The sequence below is a fragment of the Nansenia antarctica genome, assembly GCF_963989245.1.
Source record: "Nansenia antarctica genome assembly, chromosome: 14".
NCBI classification, from domain to species: Eukaryota; Metazoa; Chordata; class Actinopteri; order Argentiniformes; family Microstomatidae; genus Nansenia; species Nansenia antarctica.
The window spans coordinates 32207617-32229566 of NC_137684.1; the positions used below are offsets into that span (position 1 = coordinate 32207617).

A 21950-nucleotide genomic window follows, 5' to 3' on the forward strand; every position below is an offset into this window, starting at 1 on the left:
ACATCTACTACCCCCCAGCACTGTGTCTCCTGAGACATCTACTACCCCCCAGCACTGTGTCTCCTGAGACATCTACTACCCCCCAGCACTGTGTCTCCTGAGACATCTACTACCCCCCAGCACTGTGTCTCCTGAGACATCTACTACCCCCCAGCACTGTGTCTCCTGAGACACCTACTACCCCCCAGCACTGTGTCTCCTGAGACATCTACTACCCCCCAGCACTGTGTCTCCTGAGACATCTACTACCCCCCAGCACTGTGTCTCCTGAGACATCTACTGCCCCCCAGCACTGTGTCTCCTGAGACATCTACTGCCCCCCAGCACTGTGTCTCCTGAGACATCTACTACCCCCCAGCACTGTGTCTCCTGAGACATCTACTACCCCCCAGCACTGTGTCTCCTGAGACATCTACTACCCCCCAGCACTGTGTCTCCTGAGACATCTACTACCCCCCTGCACTGTGTCTCCTGAGACATCTACTACCCCCCAGCACTGAGACATCTACTACCCCCCCAGCACTGTCCCTCCTGAGACATCTACTACCCCCCAGCACTGTGTCTCCTGAGACATCTACTACCCCCCTGTACTGTGTCTCCTGAGACATCTACTACCCCCCAGCACTGTGTCTCCTGAGACATCTACTGCCCCCCAGCACTGCGTCTCCTGAGACATCTACTACCCCCCAGCACTGTGTCTCCTGAGACATCTACTACCCCCCAGCACTGTGTCTCCTGAGACATCTACTACCCCCCAGCACTGAGACATCTACTACCCCCCCAGCACTGTGTCTCCTGAGACATCTACTACCCCCCTGTACTGTGTCTCCTGAGACATCTACTACCCCCCAGCACTGTGTCTCCTGAGACATCTACTGCCCCCCAGCACTGCGTCTCCTGAGACATCTACTACCCCCCAGCACTGTGTCTCCTGAGACATCTACTACCCCCCAGCACTGCGTCTCCTGAGACATCTACTACCCCCCAGCACTGTGTCTCCTGAGACATCTACTGCCCCCCAGCACTGTGTCTCCTGAGACATCTACTACCCCCCAGCACTGTGTCTCCTGAGACATCTACTGCCCCCCAGCACTGTGTCTCCTGAGACATCTACTGCCCCCCAGCACTGTGTCTCCTGAGACATCTACTACCCCCCAGCACTGTGTCTCCTGAGACATCTACTACCCCCCAGCACTGTGTCTCCTGAGACATCTACTGCCCCCCAGCACTGTGTCTCCTGATACATCTACTACCCCCCAGCACTGTGTCTCCTGAGACATCTACTACCCCCCAGCACTGTGTCTCCTGAGACATCTACTGCCCCCCAGCACTGCGTCTCCTGAGACATCTACTACCCCCCAGCACTGTGTCTCCTGAGACATCTACTACCCCCCAGCACTGTGTCTCCTGAGACATCTACTGCCCCCCAGCACTGCGTCTCCTGAGACATCTACTACCCCCCAGCACTGTGTCTCCTGATACATCTACTACCCCCCAGCACTGTGTCTCCTGAGACATCTACTACCCCCCAGCACTGTGTCTCCTGAGACATCTACTGCCCCCCAGCACTGAGTCTCCTGAGACATCTACTACCCCCCAGCACTGTGTCTCCTGAGACATCTACTACCCCCCAGCACTGTGTCTCCTGAGACATCTACTACCCCCCCAGCACTGTGTCTCCTGAGACATCTACTACCCCCCAGCACTGTGTCTCCTGAGACACCTACTACCCCCCAGCACTGTGTCTCCTGAGACATCTACTACCCCCCAGCACTGTGTCTCCTGAGACACCTACTACCCCCCAGCACTGTGTCTCCTGAGACATCTACTGCCCCCCAGCACTGTGTCTCCTGAGACATCTACTGCCCCCCAGCACTGCGTCTCCTGAGACATCTACTACCCCCCAGCACTGTGTCTCCTGAGACATCTACTACCCCCCAGCACTGTGTCTCCTGAGACATCTACTACCCCCCAGCACTGCGTCTCCTGAGACATCTACTACCCCCCAGCACTGTGTCTCCTGAGACATCTACTACCCCCCTGCACTGCTCCTCCTGAGACATCTACTACCCCCCTGTACTGTGTCTCCTGAGACATCTACTACCCACCAGCACTGTCCCTCCTGAGACATCTACTACCCCCCAGCACTGTGTCTCCTGAGACATCTACTACCCCCCCAGCACTGTGTCTCCTGAGACATCTACTACCCCCCAGCACTGTGTCTCCTGAGACACCTACTACCCCCCTGTACTGTGTCTCCTGAGACATCTACTACCCCCCAGCACTGCGTAGTCTGAGACATCTACTGCCCCCCAGCACTGCGTCTCCTGAGACACACGCTTTTTCCCCTTTACTGTGTCCCCTATGACTTCTACTGAAAGACAGAGCCTTTGCGGCTGCTGCACCTAAACTTTGGAACAGCCTCCCCCTCCACGTACGGGCCACTCAGACCCTGGAGATTTTTAAATCTCTCCTAAAAACACACCTGTTTTCCCTGGTCTCCCCCCCCACTTAGCCATTGGTCCCTGACTTTTATTATTTTATAGTTTTTATTGTTTTTAGTCCTTTTATCTTCTCTTTTTAACTTTACCATACCAATAAAGTCCATTCATTCATTCATATCTTGTATTGCATTGTATTGTGTGCATTGTTTATGTTATTTATTTCCTGCATTTTATCTGTTCTACAACTGGGAAGCACTTTGGTTTAGCCACCGCTGTATGTAAACGTGCTATACAAATAAAGCTGACTTGACTTGACTTGACTATTGCCCCCTTGTAATGTTTCTCTGTTCTCCAGTGTCTATATAATAAATAAATAAAAACAATTCCTTCTATCACTGAGACTGCCAATGGCCCCGGGTCTGAGCTAGATTACTCTTCCTGCTACGACTCCCTGCTTCTCTGTGAGAACACATCATATGTGACAGGTTAAAAAGTCCGCAAGTAGGGCAAAAACTATATATTTATTTTTTTAACAAGTTGAAGAAGTCATGGATATTTGAATGTTGATACCCTCCAAAAGACCATTTTGAGAAAACCAGGCTCAAAGTCTGTGTGTGTGTGTGTGTGTGTGTGTGTGTGTGTGTGTGTGTGTGTGTGTGCTGTGTGCGTGTGCGTGTGCGTGTGTGTGTGTGCGTGTGTGTGTGCTGTGTGTGTGTGTGTGTGTGCTGACACTGTTATTTATTATTTATATATATACAGTGTTTGTCTGGCTTTAGCAGGTGTATTCAGACTGTTTGGTGTTAGCATTGTGATTCGTCCCACAGCTCGGCAGCAGCGACAGACGTGATTCAACCCAGAGAGAACCAGTGTGATCCGGATCTGATCCAAGTTTGTTCAACTGTGTTCCTCCTCAAGAAAGAGAGAGAGACAGAGAGAGAGACAGAGAGAGAGAGAGAGAGAGAGAGAGAGAGAGAGAGAGAGAGAGAGAGAGAGAGAGAGACAGAGAGAGAGACAGAGAGAGAGAGAGGGAGAGAGAGAGAGACAGAGAGGGAGAGAGAGACAGAGAGAGAGACAGAGAGAGAGAGAGAGACAGAGAGAGAGACAGAGAGAGAGACAGAGAGACAGAGAGAGAGAGAGAGAGAGAGGGAGAGAGAGAGAGACAGAGAGGGAGAGAGAGACAGAGAGAGAGACAGAGAGAGAGAGAGAGACAGAGAGAGAGACAGAGAGAGAGACAGAGAGACAGAGAGAGAGAGACAGAGAGAGACAGAGAGACAGAGAGAGAGACAGAGAGAGACAGAGAGAGAGACAGAGGGAGAGAGAGAGAGAGGGAGAGAGAGACAGAGAGAGACAGAGAGACAGAGAGAGAGACAGAGAGAGACAGAGAGAGAGACAGAGAGACAGAGAGACAGAGAGACAGAAAGGAGCTATGAGGCACAATTTGCTCAGAGTTGCAGAAATGCCTCAGACCTTCCAGGCAAAACCAAAACAAAGACTTCTCTGAGGTATGACCTCACCCTCCCCTTCTCTGAGGTAGCACAGCTATGACCTCAGCCCTCCCCCTCCCCACAGCTATGACCTCACTCCCCCCCGTCTCTCCATTTTGGGAGCCGTTTTCACACGGTGTGTTTTCTTAAAAGAGTAAATCCCTCCCTGGCGAAGCTAGGCGCAGAGCCACCACAGAGCCACCGTCGCGGAGCCAAGATGTCTAGCGAGCGCCCCGAAGAAACAAGAAGCGATTCTCGCTCGACAGGTCTTGGCGGCACAGAAATAAGACCCTCATCCATCAAGAGATCCCCCCAGTCTTGAGTCCCGTCCCCCCGTCCCCCCCAACCCCTTCCAACACACGAGGACGTGTGTTTGTTCACAATAATCCCCTTGTCAACAATGTATAACGTTGCCCACTTTCAGCTGGGGCCTAAACGGTCTTCTTTTTGGAAGGAAGAAGGGTTTATTTATAGGGTGTTATGTGAGGTAACAGAACATCGGCTTGGTTAGACAAACGCAGCATTAAGACTGTGTTATTTAGCTGCCGCGGTGCCGTGGTGCTGGACCGGGGTGGACCGGGGTGGACCAGGGTGGACCGGGGTGGACCGGGGTGGACCGGGGTGGACCGGGGTGGACCAGGGTGGACCGGGGTGGACCGGGGTGGACCGGGGTGGACCGGGGTGGACCGGGGTGGACCGGGGTGGACAGGGGTGGACCGGGTGACTGTCTGTCACTCACAGAGCTGCTGGTTTCACAGGCTGGGGAGACGACAACAAAAATGTCGACATAAGGATGTGAAATGAAATGAAAATGTGTTTTATTATAAAATAATAAAAAATAATACAATGCGCTAAAACTCAATACTCACGATACAACTCCTGGCCATTTCGTGCATATAGTATATCAATACTCAATACTCAACATCCCACCCAGCCCTACCTCATGTATGGGAGCCATACCATCCATCCATAACCCATCTCTCCCTTAAATCATTTAGCCAACAAAAACACATAACAATTGATATTGTTTTTTGGGGGGGAGAAAGAAATGTAAAGATGTGTAGCGTCGTTCTGCCCACAGTGATGAGGGTGTTTTACTGATCCCATGTCAAGCTGCTTCAGGAGTTTAGTGGAATGGTGCCGCTGCTTTGGTGAACTCATGTTGTAGCCGTTGAATTTGGAACGGTTGATTGGTTGGTGATTGATTGCTCATGCCTGGCTGTCTCTGTCTGTACGACACGGCCAGTAGGAGTCATCTCACTAGAAACGTACGATGGCACAATCACAATCACATTCACATTCAGAGTTCAGAGTTCAGAGTTCATTCACAGATGTTACGACTTCCAAAGGTCAACCTGACCTCAACCTGTCAACCTGCTGGAGAGCTTATAGACAAGCCCCTCCCCACCCACTTACCTTACACACACACACACACACACACACACACACACACACACAGACACACACACACACACACACACACACACACACACACACACACACCCGGCCTGTGTTTTATGTTTTACCCAGAAGTTACAGCTGTGAGTGTTGGTTCAGCCTCGGCCATGTGACTGAAGGCCTCTGTTGTGATCAGGGTTAGGGTTAGGGGTCTGTTGTGATGGTCAGGGTTAGGGTTAGGGGTCTGTTGTGATCAGGGTTAGGGTTAGGGGTCTGTTGTGATCAGGGTTAGGGTTAGGGGTCTGTTGTGATCAGGGTTAGGGTTAGGGGTCTGTTGTGATGGTCAGGGTTAGGGTTAGGGGTCTGTTGTGATCAGGGTTAGGGTTAGGGGTCTGTTGTGATGGTCAGGGTTAGGGTTAGGGGTCAGATGTGATGGTCAGGGTTAGGGTTAGGGGTCAGAGCTGTTGTGATGGTCAGGGTTAGGGTCAGAGCTGTTGTGATGGTCAGGGTTAGGGTTAGGGGTCAGAGCTGTTGTGATGGTCAGGGTTAGGGGTCAGAGCTGTTGTGATGGTCAGGGTTAGGGTTAGGGGTCTGAGGTGTAGATCCTGTTGTGATGGTCAGGGTTAGGGTTAGGGGTTAGGTCTCTGTTAATGTTAATGTTAATGTTAATTTTATTTATAATGCGCCCCCCGTCCAACTTTTACATCGGCCCGGGGCGCAGCCCGGGTAAAGGAACAGATAAAGACAAAAGCAAATGTCAAATTTGATAAAGCAAACAGACACAGACTACTTAAACGAACATCTCAAGCTATACAATTTACAACAAATAGGGAGTAGACTTAGGGAACATCATTGACGAAGAGGTGGGTTTTTAACTTGGCTCTAAAGGAGTCCAGAGTGGGGGCAGACTTGATGGCGGAAGGGAGCGCGTTCCACAGGGTCGGTGCTATCACCGCAAAGGCACGGTCACCCTTCCTCTTGAGGTTGGTGCGGGGGACCCTCAGGCTGAGTTGGGCGTCGGACCTGAGCCTGGGCCTTGAGGTGGAAGACAGGTCCAGGAGGTCCTTGATGTAGGGTGGGGCGAGACTGTTGAGAGCTTTGTAGACAAAGGTGCAGATCTTGAACTTCACTCTCTTCTTTACTGGGAGCCAGTGAAGGGAGATGAGGACAGGGGAGATGTGGTGCCTCATTTTAGTGCCTGACACCAGCCTGGCAGCGGCATTTTGGACTAGCTGCAGGCGGTAGATGGTCTTATCAGGAAGTCCAGCATAGAGTGAGTTGCAGTAGTCGAGCCTAGATGAAATTAGCATGAGGACGACCCTCCTCAGGTCACTGGGGGTGAGGAAGGACTTGATCTTGGCTATGATACGTAGTTGGTAGAAACATGACTTCACGACGGAGCTCACTTGTCGGTTAAGGTTGAGCTCGGAGTCAAAGATGACACCGAGGTTCTTGACATGTGGTCTGACAAGGGTGGACAGGCTTCCCATGTTGGTGCTGAGCTGAGTGATGGCGGTGGTGTTGCCGATGAGGAGGATTTCCCCCTTGCTCTCATTCAGCTGTAGGAAGTTCTGGGCCATCCACTCCTTCACATCGTGGAGGCCGTCCATCAGGCGCATCAGATCGGCGGGGTCGTCAGTGTTGATTGATAAGTAAAGCTGGGTGTCGTCCGCATAGCAGTGGAATGAGATCTGGTAGCGTTGAGGGATTAGACAGAGGGGGAGCATGTAGAAGGAGAACAAGATGGGACCGAGGATGGAGCCCTGAGGGACCCCACAGGTGAGGTTGGCTTGTCTGGAGGAGCTGTCTGCTATGTGGACGGCGTAGGTTCTATTGCTGAGGTAAGACTTGAACCAGGACAAGGCGGTGTCGGTGATGCCAACCTCCTGCTGGAGTCGATTAAAGAGGATGGCATGGTCTATGGCAGGCCTATTCAATTAGCGGCCCACGGGCCGCATGCGGCCCAGACGCGACCCCCGATTGGCCCAGCCATAAAAGTAGAGAAAAACGTATTTCGCGAGTGTTCATACTGTAGCGAACGGAGACTTGGTAGTGTAACTCGCCCCATGCGGGAATCGAACCCCGATCTCCCGCATAAACGACGACCGCGCTAACCATTAGACCAAGATAGTTAACTCCCTTGGTGGAGCTGTTAACGGGCCTCATACAGGATCGTTACCATACAATAGTAGCCTACAGAACGTGAATATAACACCAGGGCTCTCAAATGTCACGCATTGGGCGTGGCAAGGTGTGACGTGTGAGCGTGTGAACAGTCAACCCAATCAGGGCATTGTTTAATATAACGTTGCTAGACACACTTTAACAAACAATGCCCTGATTGGGTTGACTGTTGCTAGAGCGTTATATTCACGTTCTGTAGGCAGGCTAGCTAGAAGTCCGATATCAACTCCAAAAATGTCTTCGACTTTCTCCACCCTGAAACGCAAAATTGACGATGAAAACCGTCGGTTTAACCCTGCCTGGACTGAAAAATACGTGTTTATTTTACCACAAAGTCCAAATGCCAAACCGATGTGTTTAATATGCAATGAGTGCGTTGCGGTACTTAAAGATTACAATATTCGGAGGCACCACATGGAGAAACACCCGACTTTCCGGGCCAACTTTCCAGAGGGATCTCAGGAGAGGGCTGCAAAAGTGCAGAGTTTGATTGCATCCTACAATCGGAGCTGTACAACGATGGTACGGACATGCACAGCCCAAGAGAGAGGTACAGCAGCATCCCTTCGTGTTTCCTGGATCTTAGCAAAGAAGAAAAGGCCATTCACTGATTCTGAAACCATGAAAGACTGTATGCTGGCCGTCATAGATGAAGTGATAATTGACAGCAAAATTAAAACGAGTGTGTCATCTGCTATTAAAAACGTTCCCCTGTCAGACACTTCAAACATTCGCAGGGTTGAAATTCTTGCTACAGATGTGTTTGAAACACTGTTAAAAGAACTGAAGAAAGCTGATGTTATGTCTATAGCAGTAGACGAGTCCACAGACAGAACCGATATCGCACAATTGTGCATATATGTCCGTTTTTTTGACGGCAAATGCTTCCGAGAGGAATTGCTCGGTTTACTGCCGTTAGAAGGACACACAACTGGCGAGATAGTCTTTAAGAACATTTCAGAATTTTTCAAAGACAATGGTCTAGATATGAAGCGTGTGGGAATGCTTGTGACGGATGGGGCTCCATCCATGACAGGGAGAGTAAATGGTTTGACAGCACGCTGGTCCGCTGTTGCACCTCAGATAACATCCTTACACTGCATTGTGCATCAGACGGTGTTGTGCGCAAAACTCAGCGGGGAGCTTAAAACAACAATGGACAACGTGATGGCTACAATTAATTTTATTCGCTCCACTTCGAGCCTCCAACATCGCTTATTCCGCAAGCTGCTGTCAGAAACGTCTGCTGAGCACCACGACCTGCTTTTGCACAACGACGTCAGGTGGCTGTCCAAAGGCAAGGCACTGGAGCGTTTCTGTGATCTCAGAGAGGAGATTACAACTTTCCTCCGCAGCAGCAAGCAAACGAAGGCAGAAACACACTTGAATCGCATACTGGACGACAACTTCATGGCTGATGTCTGCTTTCTGAGCGACATGTTCAAACACCTGAATGACCTAAATGTGGGGCTACAAGGCAGAGACAAAACTGTGATTGATCTTGTGGAACAGACGCGCGCGTTTCAAATCAAACTGGACCTTTTCGCGGCCGACTTGTGCACCGGCAGAATGCTGCATTTTCCAACGCTCCGCAAATGCGTCTCATCCCCGGCACAAATCACAGATGTGATGACTGATTTCATTGCGAGGTTGAAAGAGAACTTTGCTGGTCGACTGGATGGGCTTGCTCTGCCCGCAGAGGTGATGGGCTTTGCCAGAGACCCGTTCACTGCTGCAATAGAAGGGGACTTATCCACCAGAGGAAAGGGAGTGGTGCCTTCCATCGACGAGGGGAAATTCGTACTTGAACTTGTTGACATGCAGTCATCCTTAACCATGGCACAGGAGCTTCGCACTAATGGACCTGCGAAGTTTTGGAGTGATGTCAACGTGCACCAGTTCCCTAACATTAAGAAAGTAGCAATCCATGTGCTCAGTATGTTTGGATCAACATACACCTGTGAAGCAAGCTTTTCACACATGAACACAATAAAAAGCAGCTCTCGTTGTTCTCTGACTAACAGTACTCTTCACCAATGCCTTCGGATTGCATTGACATCTTATGAGCCAAATGTCACTGCTCTTGTTCAGAATAAAAAATGTCACTTCTCACACTAAGAAAGTCAGCGGGGTAAGATTAGATTAGATTAGATTCAATGTTATTGTTTAACTGTAACTGTAACTTGTTTAATTGTGCACTCAAGGCATTGATGGTTATTTTCATTCAGTTAAAAGCACTTTGTGATGTGCCTGGGTCAGCTATGACCAAAATGTTTATTTTACAAAAGGACTTTTTTATTTATTTGTATATGTACACTTTTTTATGCACTTTGAGATGTGCATGGGTCAGTTGAGACCAAAATTTTGTTGTTTTACCTAAAAAATTAAAAAAGTATTGATATTAGGTTCTGTTCAATTACAGCTCTTTTATTGTGTTCAGCTATGACCAAAATGTTTATTTTACAAAAGGACTTTTTTTTTATTGGTATACTACTGTACACTTTTTTATGCACTTTGAGATGTGCATGGGTCAGTTGAGACCAAAATGTTGTTGTTTTACCTAGAAAGTGAAAAAAGTATTGCTATTAGGTTCTGTTCAATTACAGCTCTTTTATTGTGTTCAGTCAAGTCTTTTTGACGTGCCTGTGTCAGATGTTACCTAATTTAAAAGGAAAACTATAAATAAACTGCTTGTATTTCATTAGGCCTACATTCATTTGTGTTGGTTTGAAATGTGTCATTACCTGGTGCCTAGGCTACTGGTCGCTGAAAATGTCTGGCCCAGCAAAATTTCTTGGTTTTCAAATCTGGCCCAACTGAATTTGTAATTGAATACCCCTGGTCTATGGTGTCAAAAGCTGCGCTGAGGTCCAGGAGGACCAGGGCAGCACATTTCCTGGAGTCTGCGATGAGGAGGAGGTCGTTCCAAACCTTTAAAAGTGCCGACTCAGTGCTGTGGCCAGGTCTGAAGCCAGACTGAAACTTCTCCAGGATGTTGTTCTGTTGGAGGTAGGGCCATAGCTGGCTGAGGACAGCCTTTTCCAGGAGCTTGGCCACGACTGGGAGCTTGGAGATGGGTCTGTAGTTACTGAGGTTGGAAGGGTCCAGGTTGGGTTTCTTAAGGAGAGGCTGTACCACTGCTTGTTTGAGGGTGGGCGGAACAATGCCAGTGGCCAGCGAGCTGTTGATTATTGAGAGGATGTGTGGCCCTACTGTGTCGAACACCTCTTTGAGGAGGGGGGTAGGGATGGGGTCCAGAGGCGATGAGGCCGGCTTCAGTACAGCGGCCATCTTGGATATGGCTGGTAGAGTGAAGGGACAGAAGCTGGAGAACGTGGATGAACATCCCAGTGTGGTGGCTAAGTCTTTGGTGGAGTGCGGGATGTTTTTTCTGATATTGGTGACTTTATCAGAAAAAAAGGATAAAAATTCCTCGCACTTAGCCGGGGATGGATCCTGGATGACGGTAGGGGGGGGGGGGTGAACAACGGTGTTGATCGTCCTGAATAACACTCTGGGGTTGTGTGAGTTAATGGAGATGAGAGTGGCAAAGTACTTAGCCCTTTCAGTCTTTACGACCTTCTGATAGGTCCTCTGCTTTTCCCTCAAAATCTCGAGTGAGATGGTCAGCCCGTCCTTTTTCCACCTGCGTTCCGCCTGTCTCCACGCTCTTCTCTGAGATCTGATGGTGTCGTTGAGCCAAGCCGTGACCCTGGGTTTGGGCTTTTTCAGGGTAAGCGGGGCTATCGAGTCGAGGATGGAGCGACAGGAGGTGTTGAACATGGAAGTGAGTTCCTCTGGGTCAGATGGTGCCTCCCCTGCCCTGGTGTTTTGGGCGGCCATGAAGGCAGAGGAAAACCTTGGGGCTGTCTGGGCGTTAATGCATCGAGAGAGGCGAGCAGAGGATTGGGTAGAGGGAGGGATGGACAGAGATGAGGTGAACAGAACTGCCTTATGGTCACAGTCAGCATGAGCCAGCATGGTCTCCACGTCACTGATGGGGATGTTGATCGAGAGGACCAGATCTAATGTGTGTCCTCCACTGTGGGTGGGGCCAGAAACATGCTGAGTCAAACCAAATGACTCGATCAGGTCCAGGAATTCAGACTCGAAAGCCCGGGTGGGATTATCCACATGGATATTGAAATCCCCCATGATAAGCACCTTGTTATGGCTGGGAATGATTTCAGTAAGGAGATCAGAGAATTGGGATGTAAAATTCTTGGTTTCCTTAAAGGTCTTGCTGTCCGTCGGGCGGTAGATGATCATGATGAGGAGGGTTATGCCTACTTTCAGCAACTGAACCTCAAAGCTGGAATAAGTATGACAGTTCAGCAGAGAACAGGTGTATTTGTCCTTATATAGGCAGGCCACGCCCCCTCCCGTCTTACCGCGTCTCGGGATGCTGTGGTACTTCCAGCCAGCTGGGCAGAGTTCGTTGAGAGTGGAATAATCCCCAGGAGTTTGCCACGTTTCTGTGATGAAAAAGAAAGAGAGATCTTGTTTGGATATAAAGTCATTCAGCACGGATGTTTTCTCCTTCACCGATCTTTAGGGTTAGGGTTAGTGGTCTGTTGTGATGGTCAGGGTTAGGGTTAGGGGTCTGTTGTGATGGTCAGGGTTAGGGTTAGGTCTCTGTTGTGATGGTCAGGGTCAGGGTTAGGGGTCTGTTGTGATGGTCAGGGTTAGGGTTAGGGGTCTGTTGTGATGGTCAGGGTTAGGGTTAGGGGTCTGTTGTGATGGTCAGGGTTAGGGTTAGGGGTCAGATGTGATGGTCAGGGTTAGGGGTCAGAGCTGTTGTGATGGTCAGGGTCAGGGTTAGGGGTCAGATGTGATGGTCAGGGTTAGGGTCAGGGGTCAGAGGTGTAGATCCTGGGTTCAGAGGAACAGGAGCCATGCTAATGTCACCGCTAGGCTAGCGTAGCAGGCTAGCGTGACCCATTCCATGTGTCTGAGCTTAATTTAGAATGACCCAATTCCTCCTGCGGCTTACACTGTACTCCATAACACTGCGCCACGATAATCACACTCTGGTTCTCCCACCTCTCCTCCTCCTCCTCCCTCCCTCCTCCCTCCCTCCCTCCCTCCCTCCCTCCCCCCCTCCCTCCCTCCCTCCCTCCCCATCTCTCGCTGTAAACACAGACAGAGAACGTAAACCTTCGCCTCGCTGTCCCCACATGACATCCAGACATAACAACTTCTGTGACAATAGAAGCTTTTTGTATCTTTTCAATACAATTCAAATGTTTTCAACGTACATTTGAGTGTGTTGTTCTCTAGTGGTAAACACAGTGGGCTATACGGGAGCGTTCAAACAGACATTGTGTCTGAACCTGGTGAACTAGCGGAGCCCCCCCTCATACGTCCTGTTAGGAGTCCAGCCCTGCAGGCGGCCCAGCCAAGTCCAGAACATAGTCAACAGAGTCAAAACATCTAAAGAATTCCAACAAGTTCCTGTTTTTCCCTTTCTTCCACACACACTTTCTCTCTCTCTTTCTTTCTTTCTTTCTTTCTTTCTTTCTTTCACCCTCTCACACACACACACACACACACACACACACACACACACCACACACCACACACTCCATGTATTCCATAACAGCTGTGTAGTAAACACAAACATGTTTGGGTCATGACGTAACGGTAATGTGACATCCGTAGTGCTCCTCTCCACAAATAGCCAGTGGGTTGAGGTACTAGAACAGAAACACTAGAACAGAAACACTAGAACACAATACTAACTAATGAGAGTTGGGTAATGTCAGTCTTTAACAAATATCATCAATATATTTAGTAAAGCATTGATTTTTCAATGTCTTTTGTCTTTTCTCTGAAAAATCTGTAGGAATTGAACACAATTATAAGAATGAGCTCTAAAAGCATTTCGTGTTTGGTGACAAATGTTTCCATGTATGGCAGCGATGGTTACGACCCTGTAACAATAATTGATGATTGTATTTCAGACCTGAAGGTTTCTCAAGTCCTTTCTTTCCCTGAGCTGCGTGACACACAGGGCCACACGTTGAAACACAATCAACATTGTCAACTTGAGTGGTGGTGTAGCGGTCTAAGCACTGGCCACTAGTGCATGCTGCCCACCGGGGACTGGGTTCGAATCCCAGCTCGCCAGATCCGGATATGGCTGGGGCACACACGGGGAGCGGCATATTGGGCGGCCGCTCCCGAGGGCGGTATAGGAGTATTTCCGGACAAGGATCCGTCGCGCAACAGCGCCCCCGGGGTGCCGGAATAACAGGTGCTGGGCTCGAGGAGCCAGTCAGCTAGTCTGCCTGGCGGCCTCTTCTGGGACTGCCGGCCACGGGGTCGTGCGGCGGATCCTTCGCAATAGGCAAGGGATAATTGGATGCTAGGTTGGGTTCAATTGGCTACCAAATTGGGTGAAAAAGGGATAAAATCTGAAAAACAAATTTAAAAAATAATAATAATACATTGTCAACTTGTATTAAAAGCCCCTTTCAATTGAGGGCAATTATAGACTGCTAGCGATATAATTAGTGTTGTCTGACGCAACGTGGTGGATTCACAGTTTCCGGTGAAACGTTCAACTGTCACTTCTCTCTCTTTTCTCTTTTATCTCCTGGCATCTAAAGGTTCTTACAGTCTTACAGACAGACAGACAGACAGACAGACAGACAGAGCAGCAGACAGACAGACAGACAGACAGACAGAGCAGCAGACAGACAGACAGACAGACAGACAGACATCTAAAGGTTCTTACAGTCTTACAGTTTAGTTTTTTCCCTTAACACACTGGACAGGAAAATAATGTGTCCAAATATTGAAGAGAAGAGAAAGCCTTGATCACGGCTTAGTTTAAAAATACACCCCCCTCAGGGAGGAGAAGGACTACACATAAGGAAGTGTATTTATAGAAACCACATCTGAACAACGCTGCTCGCGCTTGTTAGCCTGTTTGTGCTCCAGGCTACTTTAGGTAAGTCAATAAGAGGATGCAGTGCACCGCCTCCACCAGCACTCAGCTCATAATGCCTTCTTACTACCCACAACAACACATTGTATTTGACATCACCCATTACATGAGACACGTGAATCTTCAACGTGCTTGACCCTTCAGTAACCTTGTTTCCTCCAAACAAACACTAACCCACACTACACACATACACACACTACACACATACACACTACACACATACACACTACACACATACACACTACACTCGTACGCTTTCAACCTCCTTCCCTCTTTCCATCCCAATGAGCTTCAGTCAAGCTCAGCCAGTTTATCACTTCCGCTATCGGGTTTGTCGACTTCTGCTTTTGTAAATGGACTGCACTTATATAGCGCCTTTATCCAAAGCGCTTTACAACGGCCTCTCATTCACCCATTCACACACACATTCACACACCAATGGCGGCAAGCTGCCATGCAAGGCGCTGGCCCGCTCACTGGGAGCAATTTTGGGGTTCAGTGTCTTGCCCAAGGACACTTCGACATGTGGCCAGCCGGGGCTCGAACCACCTGGGAGGTTCGAGCCCCGACCTTGCGATCATTAGACGGCGGCTCTACCTCCTGGGACACAGCCTCTACCTCCTGAGACACAACCTCTACCTCCTGAGACACAGCCTCTACCTCCTGAGACACAGCCTCTACCTCCTGAGACACAGCCTCTACCTCCTGAGCCACAGCCTCTACCTCCTGAGACACAGCCTCTACCTCCTGAGACACAGCCTCTACCTCCTGAGACACAGCCTCTACCTCCTGAGACACAACCTCTACCTCCTGAGACAGCCTCTACCTCCTGAGACGCAGCCTCTACCTGCTGAGACGCAGCCTCTACCTCCTGAGACACAGCCTCTACCTCCTGAGACACAGCCTCTACCTCCTGAACCACAGCCTCTACCTCCTGAGCCACAGCCTCTACCTCCTGAGACACAGCCTCTACCTCCTGAGACACAGCCTCTACCTCCTGAGACACAGCCTCTACCTCCTGAGACACAGCCTCTACCTCCTGAGACACAGCTTCTACCTCCTGAGACACAGCCTCTACCTCCTGAGACACAGCCTCTACCTCCTGACCTCCTGAGACACAGCCTCTACCTCCTGAGACACAGACTCTACCTCCTGAGACACAGCCTCTACCTCCTGAGACACAGCCTCTACCTCCTGGGACACAGACACCTCTACCTCCTGAGACACAGCCTCTACCTCCTGAGACACAGCCTCTACCTCCTGAGACACATCCTCTACCTCCTGAGACACAGCCTCTACCTCCTGACCTCCTGAGACACAGCCTCTACCTCCTGAGACACAACCTCTACCTCCTGAGACACAGCCTCTACCTCCTGAGACACAGCCTCTACCTCCTGAGCCACAGCCTCTACCTCCTGAGACACAGCCTCTACCTCCTGAGACACAGCCTCTACCTCCTGAGACACAGCCTCTACCTCCTGAGACACAGCCTCTACCTCCTGAGACACAGCCTCTACCTCCTGAGACACAGCCTCTACCTCCTGAGACACAGCCTCTACCTCCTGAGACACAGCCTCTACCTCCTGAGACACAGCCTCTACCTCCTGAGACACAGCCTCTACCTCCTGAGACACAGCCTCTACCTCCTGAGACACAGCCTCTACCTCCTGAGACACAGCCTCTACCTCCTGAGACACAACCGCCTGTTGTGTCGACCCTGTGATGTCACAGTGCTTTAGTGGAGGTGTATACGCGTAGAGGTGGGATGCAGGGTGATCTGTGTCAGTGAGGAGGAGAAGCAGGCCGTAGACACGCTCCATCTATCCTCCATCTATCCTCCATCTATCCTCCCTCTATCCTCCATCTATCCTCCCTCTATCCTCCCTCTATCCTCCCTCTATCCTCCATCTATCCTCCATCTATCCTCCCTCTATCCTCCATCTATCCTCCCTCTATCCTCCATCTATCCTCCCTATATCCTCCCTATATCCTCCCTCTATCCTCCATCTATCCTCCATCTATCCTCCCTCTATCCTCCCTCTATCCTCCATCTATCCTCCATCTATCCTCCATCTATCCTCCATCTATCCTCCCTCTATCCTCCATCTATCCTCCCTCTATCCTCCATCTATCCTCCATCTATCCTCCATCTATCCTCCATCTATCCTCCCTCTATCCTCCCTCTATCCTCCCTCTATCCTCCCTCTATCCTCCATCTATCCTCCCTCTATCCTCCATCTATCCTCCATCTATCCTCCATCTATCCTCCATCTATCCTCCCTCTATCCTCCCTCTATCCTCCATCTATCCTCCATCTATCCTCCATCTATCCTCCATCTATCCTCCATCTATCCTCCCTCTATCCTCCATCTATCCTCCATCTATCCTCCATCTATCCTCCCTCTATCCTCCCTCTATCCTCCATCTATCCTCCATCTATCCTCCATCTATCCTCCATCTATCCTCCATCTATCCTCCCTCTATCCTCCCTCTATCCTCCCTCTATCCTCCCTCTATCCTCCATCTATCCTCCATCTATCCTCCATCTATCCTCCATCTATCCTCCATCTATCCTCCATCTATCCTCCATCTATCCTCCATCTATCCTCCATCTATCCTCCCTCTATCCTCCATCTATCCTCCATCTATCCTCCCTCTATCCTCCATCTATCCTCCATCTATCCTCCATCTATCCTCCCTCTATCCTCCATCTATCCTCCCTCTATCCTCCCTCTATCCTCCATCTATCCTCCATCTATCCTCCCTCTATCCTCCATCTATCCTCCCTCTATCCTCCATCTATCCTCCATCTATCCTCCCTCTATCCTCCCTCTATCCTCCATCTATCTTCCATCTATCCTCCCTCTATCCTCCATCTATCCTCCCTCTATCCTCCATCTATCCTCCATCTATCCTCCATCTATCCTCCATCTATCCTCCATCTATCCTCCCTCTATCCTCCCTCTATCCTCCATCTATCCTCCATCTATCCTCCATCTATCCTCCATCTATCCTCCATCTATCCTCCCTCTATCCTCCATCTATCCTCCCTCTATCCTCCATCTATCCTCCCTCTATCCTCCATCTATCCTCCATCTATCCTCCATCTATCCTCCCTCTATCCTCCATCTATCCTCCCTCTATCCTCCATCTATCCTCCCTCACTGTGTTACTGCCAACAGGAAGCCAGAGGTGCTGCTACCCACTATGTGCACAAAAAACTAAAACCAGAAGCTTTGTGTTACAGGAATACCAGCAGAGAGGTGTTTGTGTGTTGTTGGTGCTTGTTGAGTCTCTGATATGGTAACCATAGTAACGTTCTACAGTACAGTGTGTTTAATCCCAGGTTCCTACCAATTGAATAATAAACTGAAAAGCGAGTGTCACTCCAAAACGAGGGGTAGGGGTAAACATTTGAAATGGGATTGGTCCAAATCCTTTACAGAGTTATCGATTCATCTTATGTCATCTTAAGTAAAAACATTTTAATTTCTGAGAAGCATACCAAACTCCATTCCATACATTCATAGAACATGTCCCACATCAGCTGAGGTCCAACCCCAGGATAACCCCAGGATAATCAAACTGTCACATAGATCTGACCCCCTCTCACGCCTTGCCCTTCTAGACCTGGCAGCAAGATGCTCTGGCAGAAGTCACACTTTCAAGGAACTGTCACAACAAGGTCACAACTGTCACAACAAGGAAATCCACATGGAAGAACAAATATTCCAGTCTTGTTTCAGTGAGGCTGTGCAAAGTCTGGTTGTGAAGTTTATTCACCTGTTTTCCTAAAGGGATGGTTCATTATTATGACTAATTTCTCTCTTTTCTGAGCTTTGCTGACCAAGTTTAAAGGTGAAGTGTGTTGTTTTGTGCTTTGCTGCCCTCTTTTTTCACGAATGCTATGTTTTCTAATGATGGCAACTTCGTACACAAACAATACTTAGCGCTCAACCTTGACACCAGATTGTTTAGATCTGAACAGCCCTAACCCTCTTCACTGGACAGTCTTTATAATGTGATCTCATTCCTCACTATCTGTTATTGTCAACATGACAGATACTAACTATCTATCTAAAAACTAATGGAACTGTCAAAATAGTGAACCATCCCTCTAACAGGGTACATCCCTTTAATCTTTTACATTAAATTTTTGGCATTTAGCAAACACCTTTGAATCATTTATCCATCATAAGAAAAATAAATATATGCTAGGACCAGGGGCTGTTGGCAATCACAATGCTAGAAGAAGGAAGAATTACTAGTTGTTGTTTTTTACAGTCAGTAGAGAAACTGTACTGGGGTGTAGTGGGGACGAAGAGGTCTTTAGGAGGGACAGTTAAGATGTAGAAGATGAAGAGATGTGTCTTAAATCTATGGCAGAAGATAGGTAGTGACTCTGCAGTCCTGACAGCAGTGGGAAGTTACGCCAGCGGGGCGCCAGGACAGTGAAGAGTCGTGACCGAGTAGCTTGACCGCTGCATCCATGTAGAGGCGTCCAGCCCAGGTATCTTGTACCCCAGTGGTTTTCAACCCTCTCCTCGGGGACCACCAGCCGTTCCACATATTTGATCTGTTCCACCACCAGCACACCTGATTCAACTAATCAAGTGCAAAGCAATTATGGTTTGTACTTGATTAGTTGACTCAGGTGTGCTGGTGGTGGAACAGATCAAATATGTGGAACAGCTGGTGGTCCCCGAGGAGAGGGTTGAAAACCACTGTTGTACCCAAAGCAGTTTCTCTAGTTTAGTCTTATTAGCGATCACTGTTGTCTCAAAGTTGTCCAAGTCCATTAGGGAGACAACTCGGTGTCGAATCTTTGCCAACCTTCGGCAGCGTGAGAAAGAACGACCACACTGAGCCGCTTCTTGGGAAACCCTTCATCTGATTCCTCGGTCTCCACGTCTTCCCCTCGACAGCGTACTCCAGAGTCATGCTGCGGTTCAGGGTGAACACCGAGTCACCTCTGACCACGGCTGTGAACAAGGAGCCTCTGCTGTTGGCAAAGTGCCCCGGCAGGGCGGTCCACTGGCCCGAGGTGAGGCTGTAGCAGTCCATCATGCACCTCAGGAAGTCGTCGTGAGGTCCGTTACGCATCACATACAGGTCGTCCCGGTGCGCCACCATGCAGTGGCCGTAGCTCTGGTGCTTTACCAGAGTGGTGACCAGCGACCACTCGTCTTCTCCCGGCAGGTATCCGTAGATCTCAGTAGTTTCCATCGGCTTCCACAAGCACACGAAGATCCGGCCCAAGGCCTTGGTGCTCGCCGCCCCGGCGACAGGCCGAGGCAGATGAGCCACAAACGACCAGCTTCCTGTCGCGACGTCGTACGACTCCACTGATGACATCACCGTCCGCTCGTACTCGCCTCCGATGGCGTAGAGACGCCCCTCTTGTCCCACCAGGGTGAAGTTGAACCGCAGCTGCCTCGGACTGGCTATCACACTCCACTCGTCCGTCTCCACGCTGTAGCAGAAGCAGGAGTCCACCGCCTGCTTCTGGGCGCCCTGCACACCGCCCACGATGTAGAGCTTGTTGTTCAGGACGGTCACTCCGGCCAGGGAGGTGCTGGCCTCCGGGGGCAGGTCTGTGAGGACCTTCCAGTCCTTTCCGTCCTCCTCTAGGTAGCAGACCGTCCTAGTAGCTGCATGCAGCATCCTGCCCACCCCACAGGCCGGGTGGACCCCAACAGCCACAAACACGCTAGGAACCAGGGACTCGACGTACGCCACAAGCTCCGCTGGTAAGCTCTTCCTGACCTCCACTTCCAGGTCTTGGTACATGTTTCTAATAAACAGCGCTGCAGCCTGGTAAAGGTCCATTAGACCAAAGGTTGCAGCGGTGTGGTACATGAGCAGGCAGTTATCAGAGTCGACGAGGTCCACAAGGTGTTTGGCAAGAGGCTCCACCTGCAGAAAGGCGGCGCATTCAATGGCTTCCACAATCTCATCGCCATCCAGGATTGGTCTCTTGCCTCGCAGGACCGCCAGGGTGATCAGGAACCCTCGGGCACAGAGACCCTGCAGATGGATCTCCTCCTGCCGGCATTCTTTCATCCCTGACCGGTAGAGAGCTTGGAAATACTCGCAGCTCTGCACTAACAGAGTCCTCTCCTCAGTGAAGACAGCACCGCCCACTACTACCGTTAACTTGGCTGTTGCTGAATGAAGTCCTGAAACCTGATATGGTAAATCCCCTTCGCTAGCAGAGCTGTTACAGCTGCTCCATTCCATAGCCTCGTCACTGTACATTGTCATTGCTGATCTGATCAAATATATAATTTCTTAAGATGGTTTCCTGAAAGTTTCAGAACAGAACAACAGACGTGTCTATGACTACTCCCTTCCACCGGAGCAAAGCTAAGTGGGTCTGCATGACATTTGTCCAAAGGGAGTTTCAATTCTTTTCACAGCTTTTTAAAATAGAACCAGCTATAGACGCTCGCTAGCTATAGATAGCACTGGACAAGTCAGGTGCCAGACATCATATGTGTGTCAAGGTCGAAGAGGAAAACAGTGTGAGACCAAATAGAAGGTCTGTTATAACCGTTACAAATGCAAAACAGTGCAACAGTATATCATGTTGATTAGGGTTTTGTCTGTCATTAATTTCCCTCAGTAAAGGCCAAAGACATGTACATTTGGTTGAAATCAAGTTTACTGTTTAAAGGTAGACTATGGGATATGACGTGCTTATGAAAACAATGAAATCGTCATCAGAGATACAGTACCCTCGGTAAGCATTGGAAAGAGGAAGCAATTTGTCGTATTTTACTTCAACAGTTTGGATTTGAAACCACTACTTTTCCACAGTCACTCCCAGCTTTCAAAAGGGTTGATTCCAGTCCTATTCTGTGCTCAAAACGCTGTAACTGCATAATCAAATGGATTTCAATAGCACTTCTTACAAATACAATTGTCATAAACTGCTTAAGTTGCGAGAATCTGTTGGGAAACTGGAAGATTTGTTGTGTTGCTATTGTCTCAATAGTTCACCAACCTGCACACGTTCAGAATGTAAACAAACTAGAGATTATATGAGGCGGGACTAGAAAGCACAATTTGTCCACTAGGCTTGTAGCATCAGGCTGTGAGCACTAGGCTTGTAGCATCAGGCTGTGAGCACGAGCTGGCCACTGGGAAGTCTTGTCATGAACTGGCAGCGCAGAAAAAAAGTTCAGTGAGGCAGCTAATGTTTATTTATTTAATTTATATATTTCAAATATAAAATCAAACAAAATGTGACAGCAGCTGGTGAGTGCGGGAACAAGAGGTGATAAGATTGATACAACACACAAACTTCAAGACCATGAATTGCACCTTTCACATGATTGCAAAACGATGATATAATAATAATAATAATAATAATAATAATAATAATAATAATAATATTAATAACAATAATAATAACACATTAGACTTATATAGCGCTTTTCTAGACACTCAAAGACGATATGACCTTTTCATGACCAAGTTAAATGT

General features: G+C 49.2%; 2 protein-coding genes across 2 annotated transcripts in view; both read right to left on the bottom strand.

Moving 5' to 3' along the window:
• Positions 1-19241: 19241 nt before the first annotated feature.
• On the bottom strand, positions 19242-20720 carry kbtbd13b (kelch repeat and BTB domain containing 13b; the record flags this gene model as incomplete). The annotated part of the gene is made up of 1 exon (XM_080544817.1): positions 19242-20720. The coding sequence occupies one exon, from the start codon at positions 20718-20720 to the stop codon at positions 19242-19244; it is 1479 nt and encodes a 492-aa protein (XP_080400943.1).
• A 740-nt stretch (positions 20721-21460) lies between these two features.
• Positions 21461-21950, bottom strand: part of LOC308170086 (hatching enzyme 1.2-like) — a gene marked incomplete at both ends in the record, with an annotated part of 1504 nt that continues 1014 nt past the window's right edge. The window contains one exon of the mRNA XM_080544818.1: positions 21461-21468. Within this exon, the coding sequence (XP_080400944.1) occupies positions 21461-21468 (8 nt within the window). The remainder of the gene's footprint in view (positions 21469-21950) is intronic.